General features: G+C 43.0%; 4 protein-coding genes and 2 pseudogenes across 24 annotated transcripts in view; all 6 read left to right on the top strand.

Annotated features, from left to right (window-relative positions):
- The window catches only part of LOC125008080 (protocadherin gamma-A11-like), a 191,503-nt gene that overhangs the window by 148,804 nt on the left and 25,396 nt on the right, over nucleotides 1-17,303 (top strand). The gene's annotated exons all lie outside the window — the stretch shown is intronic.
- On the top strand, nucleotides 141-2,954 carry LOC125008093 (protocadherin gamma-C5-like). The gene has a single exon (XM_047585162.1). The coding sequence runs from the start codon at nucleotides 474-476 to the stop codon at nucleotides 2,937-2,939; it is 2,466 nt and encodes an 821-aa protein (XP_047441118.1). The 5' UTR covers nucleotides 141-473; the 3' UTR covers nucleotides 2,940-2,954.
- LOC125008091 lies at nucleotides 3,637-6,481 on the top strand (annotated as a pseudogene).
- On the top strand, nucleotides 7,397-10,080 carry LOC125008092 (protocadherin gamma-C5-like). Its single transcript, XM_047585161.1, has one exon. The coding sequence runs from the start codon at nucleotides 7,600-7,602 to the stop codon at nucleotides 10,063-10,065; it is 2,466 nt and encodes an 821-aa protein (XP_047441117.1). The 5' UTR covers nucleotides 7,397-7,599; the 3' UTR covers nucleotides 10,066-10,080.
- Nucleotides 10,774-16,826, top strand: LOC125008088 (annotated as a pseudogene).
- LOC125008112 (protocadherin gamma-C4-like) lies at nucleotides 13,519-15,869 on the top strand. Its single transcript, XM_047585179.1, has one exon. The coding sequence runs from the start codon at nucleotides 14,283-14,285 to the stop codon at nucleotides 15,720-15,722; it is 1,440 nt and encodes a 479-aa protein (XP_047441135.1). The 5' UTR covers nucleotides 13,519-14,282; the 3' UTR covers nucleotides 15,723-15,869.

Below are 17,303 nucleotides of genomic sequence, written 5' to 3'. Positions count from 1 at the left end.
TATCTATAATCTATCTATCTATCTATCTATCTATCTATCTATCTGTCGTTAAATATAGAACTTATGAGTGTGGTACTTCCGTCGTTTGCATTTTGACTATACATGACTGTTAATTATTAATTTTGACCAAAGTGGACATGCAGAAACTAAACTGATGCTATGACTTTAAGGGCGTCGATCAGAATCCTTCTTATTGGATGGTACAGCTGGATGCTTCCACCAATAGGATTTAGAACTGTACAAAGCAATCCAGTCCCTGCCCCCATGCAGCCTCTGTGCTGTAAGACTTACAATGCCAAGAGCTGGAGGAGAGAGGGAGCAATGAGCTTTTATTTTACGATATTAAGGTTTTGCTATAGCTATGCTCTACTATTGGTGAAAGGGCACTATGGGAATTTTGCATCCGATGATGGATATTAGTTTTTTTCTATACGCTATGTCGATTGAAATCATTTTATCATAGCGGACCAAGGATGACAAAGAGAAAAGGATACAGCGATTGGAGATGTCAAGCGCTCTGGTGCCATTATTTCTTTCTCTTGTGGAGTACAATAGACGGACAGACTCGTTACAGTGTACCAGAGGAACTGAAACAGGGATCTGTGGTAGGAAATATAGCCAAAGATCTCGGTTTGGCGTTGTCTGAGATTTTTGACCGTAAGCTGCGTGTCGCCTCTGAGGCTGGTAAGCAGTATTTCAGTGTGGATGTGGGGAAGGGCGAGCTGGTGGTGAGCGACAGACTAGACAGAGAGGCTTTATGCGGACAAAGCGCCAACTGTGTTCTACCTCTGCAGGTTGTAATTGAAGACCCATTACAACTTTTCCGTGTTGAAGTTGAAATACAAGACATTAATGATAATGCACCCAGATTTCCCTCAAATGATATCACATTGGAGATTGCGGAATCTACAAATACAGGAGTTCGATTTCTACTCGAAAGCGCCATTGACCAAGATGTTGGCAGTAATTCGCTTAAGTCGTACACTCTCAGTAAAGACGAATGCTTCAGTATTAGGGTTAAAGAAGTTGCAGGTGGAAGGAAAGTCCCTGAATTAATTTTATCAAAAATGTTAGATCGAGAGAAAAAGACTGTTCATAAGCTTTTTTTGACAGCTCTAGATGGGGGCAATCCAGCGAGATCAGGGACTGCTCAGATAACTATTACAGTCCTTGACAACAACGATAACGTACCTGCATTTGAGAAAACATTGTATAAAGTCTCTGTTGCAGAAAATGCTGCTGTAGGTGCATTGATAACACACACAAAAGCGACCGACATGGACGATGGTCAAAACGGAGAGATTGAATACTCATTAGCAGCGCACACGCCTGATGATGTTCTCTCTATTTTTTCTATTGATCATTTGACGGGAACATTATTTCTTAAAGGAAAATTGGATTTCGAATCAACTGCAAATTATGAATTAGACATAAGTGCAAAAGACAGAGGCGTTCCTAGGATGGAGGGTCATTGTACTGTGCATGTTGAAGTTTTAGATGTCAATGATAATGCCCCAGAAATAATACTCACCTCTCATCCAAAACCAATACCCGAAGATTCTCCTGATGGTACTGTAGTAGCTTTGCTCAGTGCCCGAGACCTTGACTCTGGTGATAACGGTAAAGTTACCTTGCAGCTTCCCATGAGATCGATGTTTGGTCTTAAACCCTCGTTTTCCCATAATTACGCACTGGTTACACGTGGTGTCTTAGATCGAGAGAATGGCTCTGAATATAATATTGAAATAATAGCCACTGATTCAGGTACTCCCCCTCTGTCTACCGAGAAGACTATTAATGTCGTCGTGACTGATGTGAATGACAACCCTCCTATTTTTACTCAATCAAAATATAGTGTGTATTTAAAAGAAAATGGAGTAGCAGGCTCTATTATGTACTCAGTGTCAGCATCTGATCTAGATTTTGGTGAAAACGCAAAGATCTCTTACTCTATACTGGACTCTAAAGTTCAAGACGTGTCTGTCTCATCTTATGTTTACATTAACTCAGATAACGGCAGCATCTACAGCATGCACTCGTTTGATTATGAGAAACTCAAGGTGTTTCAGATTCAGGTTCAGGCCAAGGATCAGGGCTCTCCATCTCTCAGCAGCAACGCCACTGTCCATGTTTTTATCCTGGACCAGAACGACAATGCCCCTGCTGTTATTTACCCCTCCTCCGCTGCCCTGGGCTCCCTCTCTCATCAGAGGATGCCCCGCTCCGCTAAAGCCGGTCACCTGGTTACCAAGGTGACGGCCGTGGACGCTGACTCGGGACATAATGCCTGGATCTCCTACAAACTGGCGGAGGCCACAGACTCCTCTCTGTTCACCGTAAATCTGTACACGGGGGAGGTGAGGACTAAACGCGCTGTGTCCGAGCAGGACGACTCCTCTCAGAGGCTGATTATAGAGATCAAGGACGACGGAGAACCGGTCCAATCCTCCACCGTCACGGTGTCCATCCTGCTGGAGGACGGTCTCCATGAGCCCATCTTAGACCTCCGACAGAAAGCGGCCGAGCCCAGCAAGAAAAATGGGAGAATCACCCTTTATTTGATTCTCTCTCTGGCCTCGGTGTCCGTGCTGTCTCTGTTGACTTTTCTCATCTTAGCGGTTAAATGCATCAGGAACAGCAGAAGCAGCGGTAGTTGCTGCATGAGACGGAGCGACTGTGATGATTACAAGAACCCCAACAGAAACCTGCAGATTCAGCTCAACACTGATGGACCTATAAAGTACGTGGAGGTCCTGGGAGGAGACATGATGTCTCAGAGCCAGTCCTTCAGGTCCTGTATGTCTCCAATGTCAGAGTACAGTGACTTCACTTTGATCAAACCCAGCAGCACCACAGACTTTAAGGAGGTGATCAGTGTCCTGGATGCTTCTTTACCTGACAGCACCTGGACCTTTGAGAGCCAGCAGGTGAGCAAATAATCATAGATTTTAAAATATTCTATACTTAAATAACATACTGTACGGTCTTACTTTTGTCCAATAATCATGGTTGAATGGTACAAAGTCATAGTTGACCATCTGAGTCAGCTGCATTGTAGAATAAACATTTATCTTGTGATATACTCCGATTGAAATGTTAAGGTTTCATTATAGCATTGGAAAACCATAGTTTCTAGAAATGTGTCCATTCAATATGAGCTTGGTGAGTTTCGTGGCAATGTCACAGAATAGTTCAGCACCATGGACATGGACAGCAATTCTTTGTGTAATGCATGCCGTGGTACTGCACGGTGTCAGACCAATCTGCTGCCACCTCTGTATGATTTATTTTATTTTTATTTATTTTTTTGCAAGACGTACTTCCTTCCATACGTTACATCATTCTACCAAATCTCTCTATCTTTCAATCTATAGACTGGCTCCCCTCTTTCTTTTTAGATTTGAGTGTTGCAAAGTCCAAGTAATGCGTAATGTTCAGTTATTATTAAAAATGCATCCTTTAACTTAGTGATCATTTTACCACCATGAGGTTCGATTGTGAAATATCACTACTGTGTAAGGGTGGAACCCTTTGGACGTTGACTTAAATTTCCAGTAGATGAATATTAAGCACTTAATCTATTTGATTATGTTTACACAGACAAGAGTAAATTCAAATTCAGTCGTATTTGCAAGGGATCGACGCATTTATCGACGCAAATGACAACTCAGCAAGAGAATATACTGTATGCTGCCTCTTTAAGAGTGTCGATCTATTCCTCTGTCATTGGGAGGCGGAAGAGGATGCAGTGCACCAATAGGATTCAGAACTGTACAAAGCAATCTTGTCCCTGCCCCCATTCAGCCGCGGCGCATAACACTTAGAATGAAATGAGCTCGAGCACACACGGCAATTTGAGCTGTTTCTTCTGAGATGTGAAATATTTTTACCAGACAGTCATGCTCGAAAACGGTCGCATTTTTGATGGGGTGGATATTTCCTACTATTGTGGATTTCAGTTTTGCTATAATCACGATATCGATGGGAAGTGATTTAATATAGCGGACCAAGGATGACAAAGAGAATAGAATGCAGAGACTGGAGATGGCTGGCTCTTTGGTGGCATCATTTCTTTCTTTTGTGGAGTACAACAAACGGACAGACTCGCTACAGCATCCAGGAGGAATTAAAACAAGGATCTGTGGTAGGAAATCTAGCCAAAGATCTCGGTGTGGGATTATCAGAAATGTTTGACCGTAAACTGCGTGTCGCTTCTGAGGCTGGTAAGCGATATTTCAGCGTGGATGCGGGGAAGGGCGAGCTGGTGGTGAGCGACAGAATAGACAGAGAGGATTTATGCGGACAAAGCGCCAGCTGTGTTCTACCTTTGCAAGTAGTTGTTGAAAACCCTTTGCAGTCGTATCGAATTGAAGTGGAAATAAGAGACATAAATGACAATTCCCCTAGTTTTCCTACCCAGGAGATTTATCTTAAGATACCAGAATCGGTTGCTCTTGGCAGACGTTTTCCTTTAGAAAAAGCGGAAGACTCGGATGTTGGGAGCAATTCTTTGAAAACGTATTCTTTAAGCAAAAACGATTACTTCTCTTTGAAATTTAAAGACACAAAGAATGGTAAAACAGTCCCAGAATTAGTATTAGAGAAGTCATTGGACCGAGAAAAGCATGCTGTTCACCAGCTGATGTTGACAGCATTAGATGGAGGAACCCCGACCACATCGGGAACCTGCAAGATCACAGTTACTGTACTTGATAATAACGATAATTTTCCCGTTTTTAATGAGAATGAGTATAAAATTTCTTTAAGGGAAAACAGCACAAAAGGGACATCTGTGATAAGATTGACAGCTACAGATGCTGACGATGGTGTTAATGGGGAGGTTTCATATTCTTTCGGGTCCCGAACTTCAGATTCCGTGTTATCGATTTTTGAAATCAATGATTTAACTGGAGAAATCGTACTAAAAGGCCAATTAGATTATGAGAGTTCAACCTCATACCTCATCGATATAACTGCTAAGGACAAAGGGATCCCTGAGATGGAGGGTCACTGCCGTGTACAACTGGACGTAGAGGACATAAATGATAACCCCCCAGAAATTGTACTCACTTCAAAACCCAGCCCTGTACCCGAAAATGCACCAAGTGGTACAGTAGTGGCTTTGATTAGTGCGCGAGACCTTGATTCTGGTGACAATGGTAAAGTGACATTAAAACTTCCCAAAAGATCTGCCTTCACCCTTAAACCCTCGTTTTCTGATAACTATGAACTAATCATGACTGGTTCTTTAGACAGGGAGGTTTTCTCAGAGTACGACATTGAAATAACAGCCATTGATTCAGGTTCTCCTCCGCTGTCTAGTCGTAAAATTATTCAAGTGAGCGTCACTGATGTGAATGACAACCCTCCTATATTCACTCAGCGAAAATATAATGTGTATTTAAAAGAAAATGGAGTAGCAGGCTCTATACTGTACTCAGTATCAGCATCTGATCTGGATTTTGGTGAAAACGCGAAGATCTCCTACTCTATACTGGACTCTAAAGTTCAAGACGTTTCTGTCTCGTCCTATGTTTACATTAACTCAGATAACGGCAGCATCTACAGCATGCACTCGTTTGACTATGAGAAACTCAAGGTGTTTCAGATTCAGGTTCAGGCCAAGGATCAGGGCTCTCCATCTCTCAGCAGCAACGCCACTGTCCATGTTTTTATCCTGGACCAGAACGACAATGCCCCCGCTGTTATTTACCCCTCCTCCGCTGCCCTGGGCTCCCTCTCTCATCAGAGGATGCCCCGCTCCGCAAAAGCCGGTCACCTGGTTACTAAGGTGACGGCCGTGGACGCTGACTCGGGACATAACGCCTGGATCTCCTACAAACTGACGGAGGCCACAGACTCCTCTCTGTTCACCGTAAATCTGTACACGGGGGAGGTGAGGACTAAACGCGCTGTGTCCGAGCAGGACGACTCCTCTCAGAGGCTGATTATAGAGATCAAGGACGACGGGAACCGGTCCAGTCCTCCACCGTCACGGTGTCCATCCTGCTGGAGGACGGTCTCCATGAGCCCATCTTAGACCTCCGACAGAAAGCGGCCGAGCCCAGCAAGAAAAATGGGAGAATCACCCTTTATTTGATTCTCTCTCTGGCCTCGGTGTCCGTGCTTTTCTCTGTTGACTTTTCTCATCTTAGCGGTTAAATGCATCAGGAACAGCAGAAGCAGCGGTAGTTGCTGCATGAGACGGAGCGACTGTGATGATTACAAGAACCCCAACAGAAACCTGCAGATTCAGCTCAACACTGATGGACCTATAAAGTACGTGGAGGTCCTGGGAGGAGACATGATGTCTCAGAGTCAGTCCTTCAGGTCCTGTATGTCTCCAATGTCAGAGTACAGTGACTTCACTTTGATTAAACCCAGCAGCACCACAGACTTTAAGGAAGTGATCAGTGTCCTGGATGCTTCTTTACCTGACAGCACCTGGACCTTTGAGAGCCAGCAGGTGAGCAAAGAGTAATATCCTTGTCAATATCAATGTCCCCACTGAAAATTGTCTTTGCTGTTAAATAACTGTCTGTCAGACATCAAATATTTTGATTAGATATGAGGCTTCATCCATGTTAATACTTGTTATATTTATTTAAAATCTATACGTAACAGAGTAAGATAATCCTTCGTGTCTCGCCGTCTCAAAGCCATAGCAGAACCTCTGCTGCTTAAGGAAAACCTTCAGCACCAAGGACAGCGCCAAATCATTTTAAACCAGCTGAACTGAACTGAACGTGAAGTTTCTCAAGAGCGAACTTCAAAATCAGTCTCTGCAATCGACATGAAAATACGTCAACATAAGTCCTATGTGATATTAGCTTACTTCTTCTGTGCAACCTGATGTTGTAACTGAATTACTTATGAAATGTTTGCAAATTATAGTGGATAAAGGATACACTATGGTCAGGTAACTTATTGTGCAGAGGACTTTTAGCTATTTTAGTTTCGACTTCACAACTGTCATACTGTCATAACTGCTTTAGAGCTTTTTCAGAGTATAACAGGGTGCCTTTAGTTGCTGTGGGATGTTTAATATACCTGCATGTAAATATTTGAATTATATAGATGACAGTGCACAATTAAAAGTATATTACTTTCGGAGTTTGAGACTTATTTACCGAACAGCTTATCAGATTAAAGCCTTAAATCCAGTTTAATTTAATTTAATTTATTTGTGCGTAAATTTATTTTTCAGAAGATAAGCGATGTAAGTGTGCATTTATAGGCACTTAATTGTGCTTTTTTGTATTGCCTTGAGTTACGCGCTGTGTCTAGAACATGCCTGTGATCGTATTGGATGAATGGCCTCCGCTGTCCGCCAATAGCACTACGAGTTGTACAAAGAGATCTACTCCCTCCCACATCTATCTTCACCACTGTAGTCAGTACATTGCTTCGAGCCCGAGATGAGAGGAGGGTGCGTTTAAACGTTTGGATATATATCTTTTTTTCATTTATATCTCAGAATGCGTGAACTTGCACATCCCGGGATTGCAGCAAGTTCGTTATTGATGGATTTTCCTATCGATCTTTTGTTTCTAAATTATATTTCGCTGGTAAATAACGTTGCATTGTAACGGACCGGGGATGACAAAGAGAATAGTATGCAGACACTGGAGATGGCTGCCTCTTTGGTGGCATCATTTCTTTCTCTTGTGGACTACAATAAACGGGCAGACTCGCTACAACATCCCGGAGGAGCTGGAACAAGGATCTATGGTGGGAAATTTAGCCAAAGATCTTGGTTTGGGACTCTCAGATATTTTTGACCGTAAGCTGCGTGTCGCCTCTGAGGCTGGTAAGCAGTATTTCAGTGTGGATGCGGGGAAGGGCGAGCTGGTGGTGAGCGACAGAATAGACAGAGAGGCTTTATGCGGACAAAGCGCCAGCTGTGTGTTGCCTCTGCAGGTCGTTATAGAGAATCCGCTACAGTTACATCGGATAGAAGTGGAGATAAGAGACGTAAACGACAACGCTCCCAGTTTTCTCAAAAGTGACCATATGATAGAAATAGCTGAATCCACCGTTGTAGGTGTTCGTTTCCCTTTAGAGATGGCAGAGGACCCTGATGTTGGGGGTAACGGATTAAAGACGTACACTCTAAACAAAGATGACTGTTTTACTATAAAAGTCAAAGAAATTGAAAATGGAAGAAAAGTTCCCGAACTGGTGTTAAATAAATCATTAGATCGCGAGAAAAAAGCAGTTCACCATCTAGTCGTTACTGCTATTGACGGAGGCAATCCTGTTAAGACCGGAACATCAAAGATAACTATCACTGTACTTGATATTAACGACAATGTGCCATTATTCGAAAGTAGTTTTTATAAAATTTCTGTTAATGAAAACAGTGCAAATGGCTCATTTCTAATTTCAACAAAGGCAACAGACGTAGATGAGGGTCCAAATGGAGAAATTGAGTACTCGCTAGGTGTACACACACCATCCTCAGTGTTGTCGTTGTTTCATATAGATGCCGTTACAGGAGATATATATTTGAAAAAACAATTAGACTATGAAAGCCAAACTTCATATCGATTAGACATTAGCGCAAAAGACAAAGGATTGCCTAAAATGGAGGGCCATTGTAATGTCCAGGTGGATGTCTTAGATGTTAATGATAATGCCCCAGAAATTGTACTCACTTCAAAATCACCTTCAGTACCTGAAGACTCTCGCAGTGGAACAGTTGTAGCTCTACTCAGTGTCCGTGACCTTGATTCAAATGATAACGGAAAAGTGACGATGCAGCTTCCCAAAAATTCGCCCTTTACTCTAAAGCCATCTTTTTCCAATAATTATGCACTGGTTACAAGCGGTGCCTTAGACCGAGAGTCCTTCCCAGAGTACATTATTGAAATAACAGCAACTGATTCAGGCTCTCCTCCACTGTCTAGTAAGAAATCGATACCTGTAAGAATCACGGATGTAAATGACAACCCTCCCATTTTCACTCAGAAGACATATAATGTGTATTTAAAAGAAAACGGAGTAGCAGGCTCTATACTGTACTCAGTATCAGCATCTGATCTAGATTTTGGTGAAAACGCAAAGATCTCCTACTCTATACTGGACTCTAAAGTGCAGGACGTGTCTGTCTCGTCTTATGTTTACATTAACTCAGATAACGGCAGCATCTACAGCATGCACTCGTTTGACTATGAGAAACTTAAGGTGTTTCAAATTCAGGTTCAGGCCAAGGATCAGGGCTCTCCATCTCTCAGCAGCAACGCCACTGTCCATGTTTTTATCCTGGACCAGAACGACAATGCCCCCGCTGTTATTTACCCCTCCTCCGCTGCCCTGGGCTCCCTCTCTCATCAGAGGATGCCCCGCTCCGCTAAAGCCGGTCACCTGGTTACTAAGGTGACGGCCGTGGACGCTGACTCGGGACATAACGCCTGGATCTCCTACAAACTGGCGGAGGCCACAGACTCATCTCTGTTCACCGTCAATCTGTACACGGGGGAGGTGAGGACTAAACGCGCTGTGTCCGAGCAGGATGACTCCTCTCAGAGACTGATTATAGAGATCAAGGACGACGGAGAACCGGTCCAGTCCTCCACCGTCACGGTGTCCATCCTGCTGGAGGACGGTCTCCATGAGCCCATCTTAGACCTCCGACAGAAAGCGGCCGAGCCCAGCAAGAAAAATGGGAGAATCACCCTTTATTTGATTCTCTCTCTGGCCTCGGTGTCCGTGCTGTCTCTGTTGACTTTTCTCATCTTAGCGGTTAAATGCATCAGGAACAGCAGAAGCAGCGGTAGTTGCTGCATGAGACGGAGCGACTGTGATGATTACAAGAACCCCAACAGAAACCTGCAGATTCAGCTCAACACTGATGGACCTATAAAGTACGTGGAGGTCCTGGGAGGAGACATGATGTCTCAGAGTCAGTCCTTCAGGTCCTGTATGTCTCCAATGTCAGAGTACAGTGACTTCACTTTGATCAAACCCAGCAGCACCACAGACTTTAAGGAGGTGATCAGTGTCCTGGATGCGTCTTTACCTGACAGCACCTGGACCTTTGAGAGCCAGCAGGTGAGCAGATGACAGTTCACTGTGATATTACTCAAATTACATAATTTTATCGTTGTCCAATAATTGTGGTTTTATGGTAAAAATGATAAACAGTCAGCACAGTTTTGTATCTTCCTCATATGCAGGAAAATAAGTGATGGGAACTGTGCCATTAATTACATTACATTTAATTTACATTACATTTAATTCTTTCATGGCGTGGACTTTGTTTCATTATTTTTTAGTTTGCAACCCACTGTTCCAGTAGCTAATATAGTGCCAAAAAGTATTTTGGCTCTACAAACCAAATAAATATTAGCTGCATTGTTATTAAAGTATGATTTTTTTATTATTTATTATAACATAAATATTACATAATCACGTTTTAAACTTGAAAATAAGTTTGAAGATGTATTTACCCATGCCTTATTGTAGAGGATACAGGTTTTAACTGGCTTGTTTTTTGTTTTTGTTTTTATATTTTGGTTGTTGTAGTTTTTTGTGAATGGATATTTTCTTTGATCAGTTATGTTAAGTCACAGAAACACAGTGTAAAAACTTAGATCTTAAACATGTCACAAACACAGCATCGCATTTGGTCGACTCTCAAACGCTCAGCTGTGTCTTTAAAAGCACGGTTCAAGTCTCTTCCTATTGGATGTTCGTGATAGATTCTGTGCTCCAATAGCACACAGGACTGTACAAAGAGATCTACCCCCTCCCCCTGCAGCCTCAGCACCACAAACGTTAACAATGCGACGAGTTAGAGGACGGTGTGATGAGCTCGCATCTCAGTGCTGAGAACCAAATCGTTTATTTGCGCTTCAGACATGAACAAAAAAGCGTCACGTTTTTTTATTAGTACAGTTAATGCTCCTTGGAACTGGATATTAACTTTGTTTTTCCTGATGGGAAATAACACATTCTAACGGATAAGGGATGACAAAGAGAATGGGATACAGAGACTGGAGATGTCTGGCTCTTTGGTGGCATCATTTCTTTCTCTTGTGGAATACAATAGACGGACAGACTCGTTACAGCATCCCAGAGGAACTAAAACAGGGTTCAGTGGTAGGAAATCTAGCCAAAGATCTCGGTTTGGCATTATCTGACATTTCTGATCGTAAAGTCCGTGTCGCCTCTGAGGCGGGTAAGCAGTATTTCAGTGTGGATGCGGGGAAGGGCGAGCTGGTGGTGAGCGACAGAATAGACAGAGAGGCTTTATGCGGACAAAGCGTCAGCTGTGTGTTGCCTTTACAGCTAGTTCTTGAAAACCCATTAAGTTTACATCGAATTGAAGTAGAAATAAAAGATATTAATGATAATTCTCCTAGATTTCATACGAAGGAACTCTCGTTAAAAATTGCGGAATCGGCAGCTGTTGGAACTCGCTTTCTTTTGGAGAGTGCAGATGATTCAGATGTTGGGGGTAATTCGGTAAAATCTTACACCTTAACGAAAAACGACTGTTTTACGTTAAAAATGAAGGAGGTTGAGGACGGCAAATCAGTGCCTGAGTTAGTGTTAGAGAGGTCTCTTGACCGAGAGAAGAAGGCAGTTCATCAGCTACTGCTGACTGCATTAGACGGAGGGAATCCAATCATGTCCGGTACATCACAAATAACTATTACAGTACTGGACGTAAATGACAATTTCCCAGTATTTGACAGAAACACATACAAAGTTTCCTTACATGAGAATACGGCAAAAGATGCATTTGTGATCAAAATTACAGCAACTGATGCTGACGAGGGGCCAAATGGAGAAGTTGAATTCTCTTTTGGCACACGGACACCAGATTCAGTATTATCAATATTTGAAATTAATTCGTTAACTGGAGAGATATATTTAAAAGGAGACTTGGATTATGAAAGAGCCACGACATATAAACTCGAGATAACAGCGAAAGACAAGGGCTTTCCTGAAATGGATAGTCATTGTCGCCTTCAGATAGATGTTATCGATGTTAATGACAACACTCCAGAAATTGTTCTCACTTCTGAACCGCAGCCGGTACGCGAAGACGCACCGAGTGGCACTGTGGTAGCTTTGCTCAATGCACGCGATGCTGACTCCGGTAATAACAGCAAAGTGATACTAAAGTTAGCCAAAGGTTCTCATTTCTCGCTAAAGCCATCGTTTTCGAACAATTATGCTCTTGTTACCAGTGCTACTTTAGACAGAGAGAGTTTCTCAGAGTATGATATTGAAATAACAGCCACTGATTCAGGCTCTCCTCCACTGTCTAGTAAGAAAATTATACCTGTAAGAATCACTGATGTGAATGACAACCCTCCCATTTTCACTCAGCGAATGTATAATGTGTATTTAAAAGAAAATGGAGTAGCAGGCTCTATACTGTACTCAGTATCAGCATCTGATCTGGATTTTGGTGAAAACGCAAAGATCTCCTACTCTATATTGGACTCTAAAGTGCAGGACGTTTCTGTTTCATCTTATGTTTACATTAACTCAGATAACGGCAGCATCTACAGCATGCACTCGTTTGACTATGAGAAGCTCAAGGTGTTTCAGATTCAGGTTCAGGCCAAGGATCAGGGCTCTCCATCTCTCAGCAGCAATGCCACTGTCCATGTTTTTATCCTGGACCAGAACGACAATGCCCCCGCTGTTATTTACCCCTCCTCCGCTGCCCTGGGCTCCCTCTCTCATCAGAGGATGCCCCGCTCCGCTAAAGCCGGTCACCTGGTTACTAAGGTGACGGCCGTGGACGCTGACTCGGGACATAACGCCTGGATCTCCTACAAACTGGCGGAGGCCACAGACTCCTCTCTGTTCACCGTCAATCTGTACACGGGGGAGGTGAGGACTAAACGCGCTGTGTCCGAGCAGGACGACTCCTCTCAGAGGCTGATTATAGAGATCAAGGACGACGGAGAACCGGTCCAGTCCTCCACCGTCACGGTGTCCATCCTGCTGGAGGACGGTCTCCATGAGCCCATCTTAGACCTCCGACAGAAAGCGGCCGAGCCCAGCAAGAAAAATGGGAGAATCACCCTTTATTTGATTCTGTCTCTGGCCTCGGTGTCCGTGCTGTCTCTGTTGACTTTTCTCATCTTAGCGGTTAAATGCATCAGGAACAGCAGAAGCAGCGGTAGTTGCTGCATGAGACGGAGCGACTGTGATGATTACAAGAACCCCAACAGAAACTGCAGATTCAGCTCAACACTGATGGACCTATAAAGTACGTGGAGGTCCTGGGAGGAGACATGATGTCTCAGAGTCAGTCCTTCAGGTCCTGTATGTCTCCAATGTCAGAGTACAGTGACTTCACTTTGATTAAACCCAGCAGCACCACAGACTTTAAGGAGGTGATCAGTGTCCTGGATGCTTCTTTACCTGACAGCACCTGGACCTTTGAGAGCCAGCAGGTGAGCAGAAAACGAAACGGGCTTTCTATGGGATTCAAATCTTTGTTCGTCACCTGATAACAAAGTGTTTTCATGGTGTTTAAAAGTTGACGTTATGATGATGCACGTCATCAGTAAGTATGGGATAGGCTGCATTTTATATGTTTTCCCCTCCTTTATTAAACATTGTGTTTAGTTTTTACGCGATTTTCTCTATTGATTATTCCATAGGCTTGGTTTTACAATAATGCATTATTTCATGTTACATAAATATTTTGTTCAATCAGTTTCTGTTTTCAGTTCAGTCAAGCAAACACAAAAGTGTTTCTGGTATTCGGGGCATATACAGTGTTGGATTTCTTTGAGTTTTGTTGGATTTTTTGTTGCTCCCCTACGGTATAAATTACACTGTGTTTCAGCACCTCATGGTTGGACAGCGAAATCCTATCTAGGCGGCTGCATAATGTCAATGTATTTATCGGTATCAATTCACAAAGGGGGTTTTTAGTAAACAAAATATAGATTATTAATCCTGTGATTCTAGCCAGTGCTCGATATATGTGCATTAAGGCATTTTATCATTTCATTCATATACTCTTAATGCATCGGGATGGACCGTTTCATGTGTAGCTGTGTCTTTAAAAGCCCGACTCCCTTCTCAGAGGATGGTTAAGATGGATGTTGTCCACCAATGAACTGTGGAACTGTACAAAGAGATCTAGTCCCTCCCCCATGCAGCCTCGGCACCATAAACGTTTCATTTCAGTGAGCTGCATGAGAGAGAGTGATGCTGGCAAAGGATGTAAAACCGAAAAAATATAGATTTAAGTATGAATTTATTTTGGGTCGTTACTTTGGATTAACGTGTTATGGCTATGGATGGTGAATGTCACATTTTCGATTACTTCACTGGGAAGTAATTCTGGAGGATCCGAGATGACAAAGACAATAGGATACCGAGACTGGAGATGGCTGGCTCTTTGGTGGCATCATTTCTTTTTCTTGTGGAGTACAATAGACGGACAGACTCGTTACAGTGTACCAGAGGAACTAAAACAGGGATCTATTGTAGGAAATCTTGCCAAAGATCTTGGTTTGGGATTGTCTGAAATTTTCGATCGTAAACTGCGTGTCGCCTCTGAGGCTGGTAAGCAGTATTTCAGTGTGGATGCGGGGAAGGGCGAGCTGGTGGTGAGCGACAGAATAGACAGAGAGGCTTTATGCGGACAAAGCGCCAGCTGCGTTTTACCTCTGCAAGTAGTCATTGATAAGCCTTTGCAGTTATACCGAGTAGAGGTGGAAATACAAGACATCAATGATAATTCTCCCGTATTTCCTAAATCAGAAATTATATTACAAATAGCTGAGTCGACAGCGGCGGGAGCTCGTTTTCCTTTGGAGCCCGCGCAAGACCTTGATGTCGGAGTGAACTCAGTGAGATCGTATACGTTAAGTAAAGACGATTTTTTTAGTTTAAAAATCAAAGATGTGTCCGGTGGAAGAAAAGTGCCAGAGTTAGTGCTGTCTAAATCCCTTGATAGAGAAAAAAAATCCAAACATCAGTTGCAACTAACCGCGATAGACGGTGGAAATCCAGTGAAATCCGGAATATCCCAGATAACTGTAAATGTGCTGGACAATAATGATAATTTCCCTGTATTTGAGAAAAATATTTATAAAGTCTCCATAAGCGAAAGTAGCGCACAAGGTGCATCAGTAATTAAACTTACTGCAAAAGATACTGATGAAGATCTTAATGGAGAAGTGGAGTATTCATTTGGAACTCACACACCAGATACGGTTCTATCTGTGTTTGACATAGATTCGTTAACAGGTGAAATACGACTGACAGGCAAATTAGATTTTGAAACAAATGCTAATTTTGAAATTGACATCAGTGCAAAAGACAAAGGGACACCGAGAATGGAAGGACATTGTACTCTCCATGTTGAAGTGTTAGATGTTAACGATAATGCTCCAAATATATTTCTGACTTCCAAACCAAACTCTGTGCCCGAAGACTCACCAAGTGGTACTGTCGTAGCTTTAATAAGTGCCAGAGACCTTGACTCCGGGGACAATGGTAAAGTGACATTACAAGTTCATCAAGGTTCTCCTTTTAATCTGAAACCTTCTTTTTCTGATAATTACGCACTGGTTACCGACGGCACTTTAGATAGGGAGACTTTCTCAGAGTATAATATTGTGATAAAAGCCACCGATTTAGGTTCTCCCCCTCTGTCGACTAAAAGGACAATTAATGTCACCGTTACTGATGTAAATGACAACCCTCCTGTTATTCACTCAAAGAACATATAGTGTATATTTAAAAGAAAATGGAGTAGCAGGCTCTATACTGTACTCAGTATCAGCATCTGATCTGGATATTGGTGAAAACGCAAAGATCTCTTACTCTATACTGGACTCTAAAGTTCAAGACGTGTCTGTCTCGTCTTATGTTTACATTAACTCAGATAACGGCAGCATCTACAGCATGCACTCCTTTGATTATGAGAAACTCAAGGTGTTTCAGATTCAGGTTCAGGCCAAGGATCAGGGCTCTCCATCTCTCAGCAGCAACGCCACTGTCCATGTTTTTATCCTGGACCAGAACGACAATGCCCCGCTGTTATTTACCCCTCCTCCGCTGCCCTGGGCTCCCTCTCTCATCAGAGGATGCCCCGCTCCGCTAAAGCCGGTCACCTGGTTACTAAGGTGACGGCCGTGGACGCTGACTCGGGACATAACGCCTGGATCTCCTACAAACTGGCGGAGGCCACAGACTCCTCTCTGTTCACCGTCAATCTGTACACGGGGGAGGTGAGGACTAAACGCGCTGTGTCCGAGCAGGACGACTCCTCTCAGAGGCTGATTATAGAGATCAAGGACGACGGAGAACCGGTCCAGTCCTCCACCGTCACGGTGTCCATCCTGCTGGAGGACGGTCTCCATGAGCCCATCTTAGACCTCCGACAGAAAGCGGCCGAGCCCAGCAAGAAAAATGGGAGAATCACCCTTTATTTGATTCTCTCTCTGGCCTCGGTGTCCGTGCTGTCTCTGTTGACTTTTCTCATCTTAGCGGTTAAATGCATCAGGAACAGCAGAAGCAGCGGTAGTTGCTGCATGAGACGGAGCGACTGTGATGATTACAAGAACCCCAACAGAAACCTGCAGATTCAGCTCAACACTGATGGACCTATAAAGTACGTGGAGGTCCTGGGAGGAGACATGATGTCTCAGAGTCAGTCCTTCAGGTCCTGTATGTCTCCAATGTCAGAGTACAGTGACTTCACTTTGATTAAACCCAGCAGCACCACAGACTTTAAGGAGGTGATCAGTGTCCTGGATGCTTCTTTACCTGACAGCACCTGGACCTTTGAGAGCCAGCAGGTGAGCAGAAAACAATAGACCTGCATATCATGTTTTAGTTACAGCTGACTTAAATTTCTTCACCAGCCTTCAGTAAATTAACATAATAATCTATGTTTAGCTATTAGGATATTTTCTTCAGTCTTGGGCGTTCGGACAATTTATTTATTAATTATGTATTTTGGTTTCACCATAAATACATTACAACACGTTAATCAGCTCTACATTATTCTTGTTTTCCCCATACCCCTTTCAGTATGATGCCATTAATAAAAACAACTCATTAACTTTTATACTTTTTAAAACCTTTCCACTGTAGAAGGGTCCCAATGTAACGGCCTATAGTCAGCATAACTTTTTATTCTGTATTTAGATAGATTACGTGGTGCCAGTTCCTATTTTGAGCAAAATTTCAATGTCCCGTGAGGTGACTTTTAAATTAGTTTTTCACTGCAGATCTTTTGGATTCATTGACTGTATGGACAGTATTGTTTGTTGTAAACATTTGGAAATAAAGTGTCTACTGGTTTT

This window comes from Mugil cephalus, chromosome 5 (assembly GCF_022458985.1).
Source record: "Mugil cephalus isolate CIBA_MC_2020 chromosome 5, CIBA_Mcephalus_1.1, whole genome shotgun sequence".
Lineage (NCBI taxonomy): Eukaryota > Metazoa > Chordata > Actinopteri > Mugiliformes > Mugilidae > Mugil > Mugil cephalus.
Note: the sequence above shows the minus strand (reverse complement) of the source record. Positions and strands in the feature narration are given on the sequence as shown.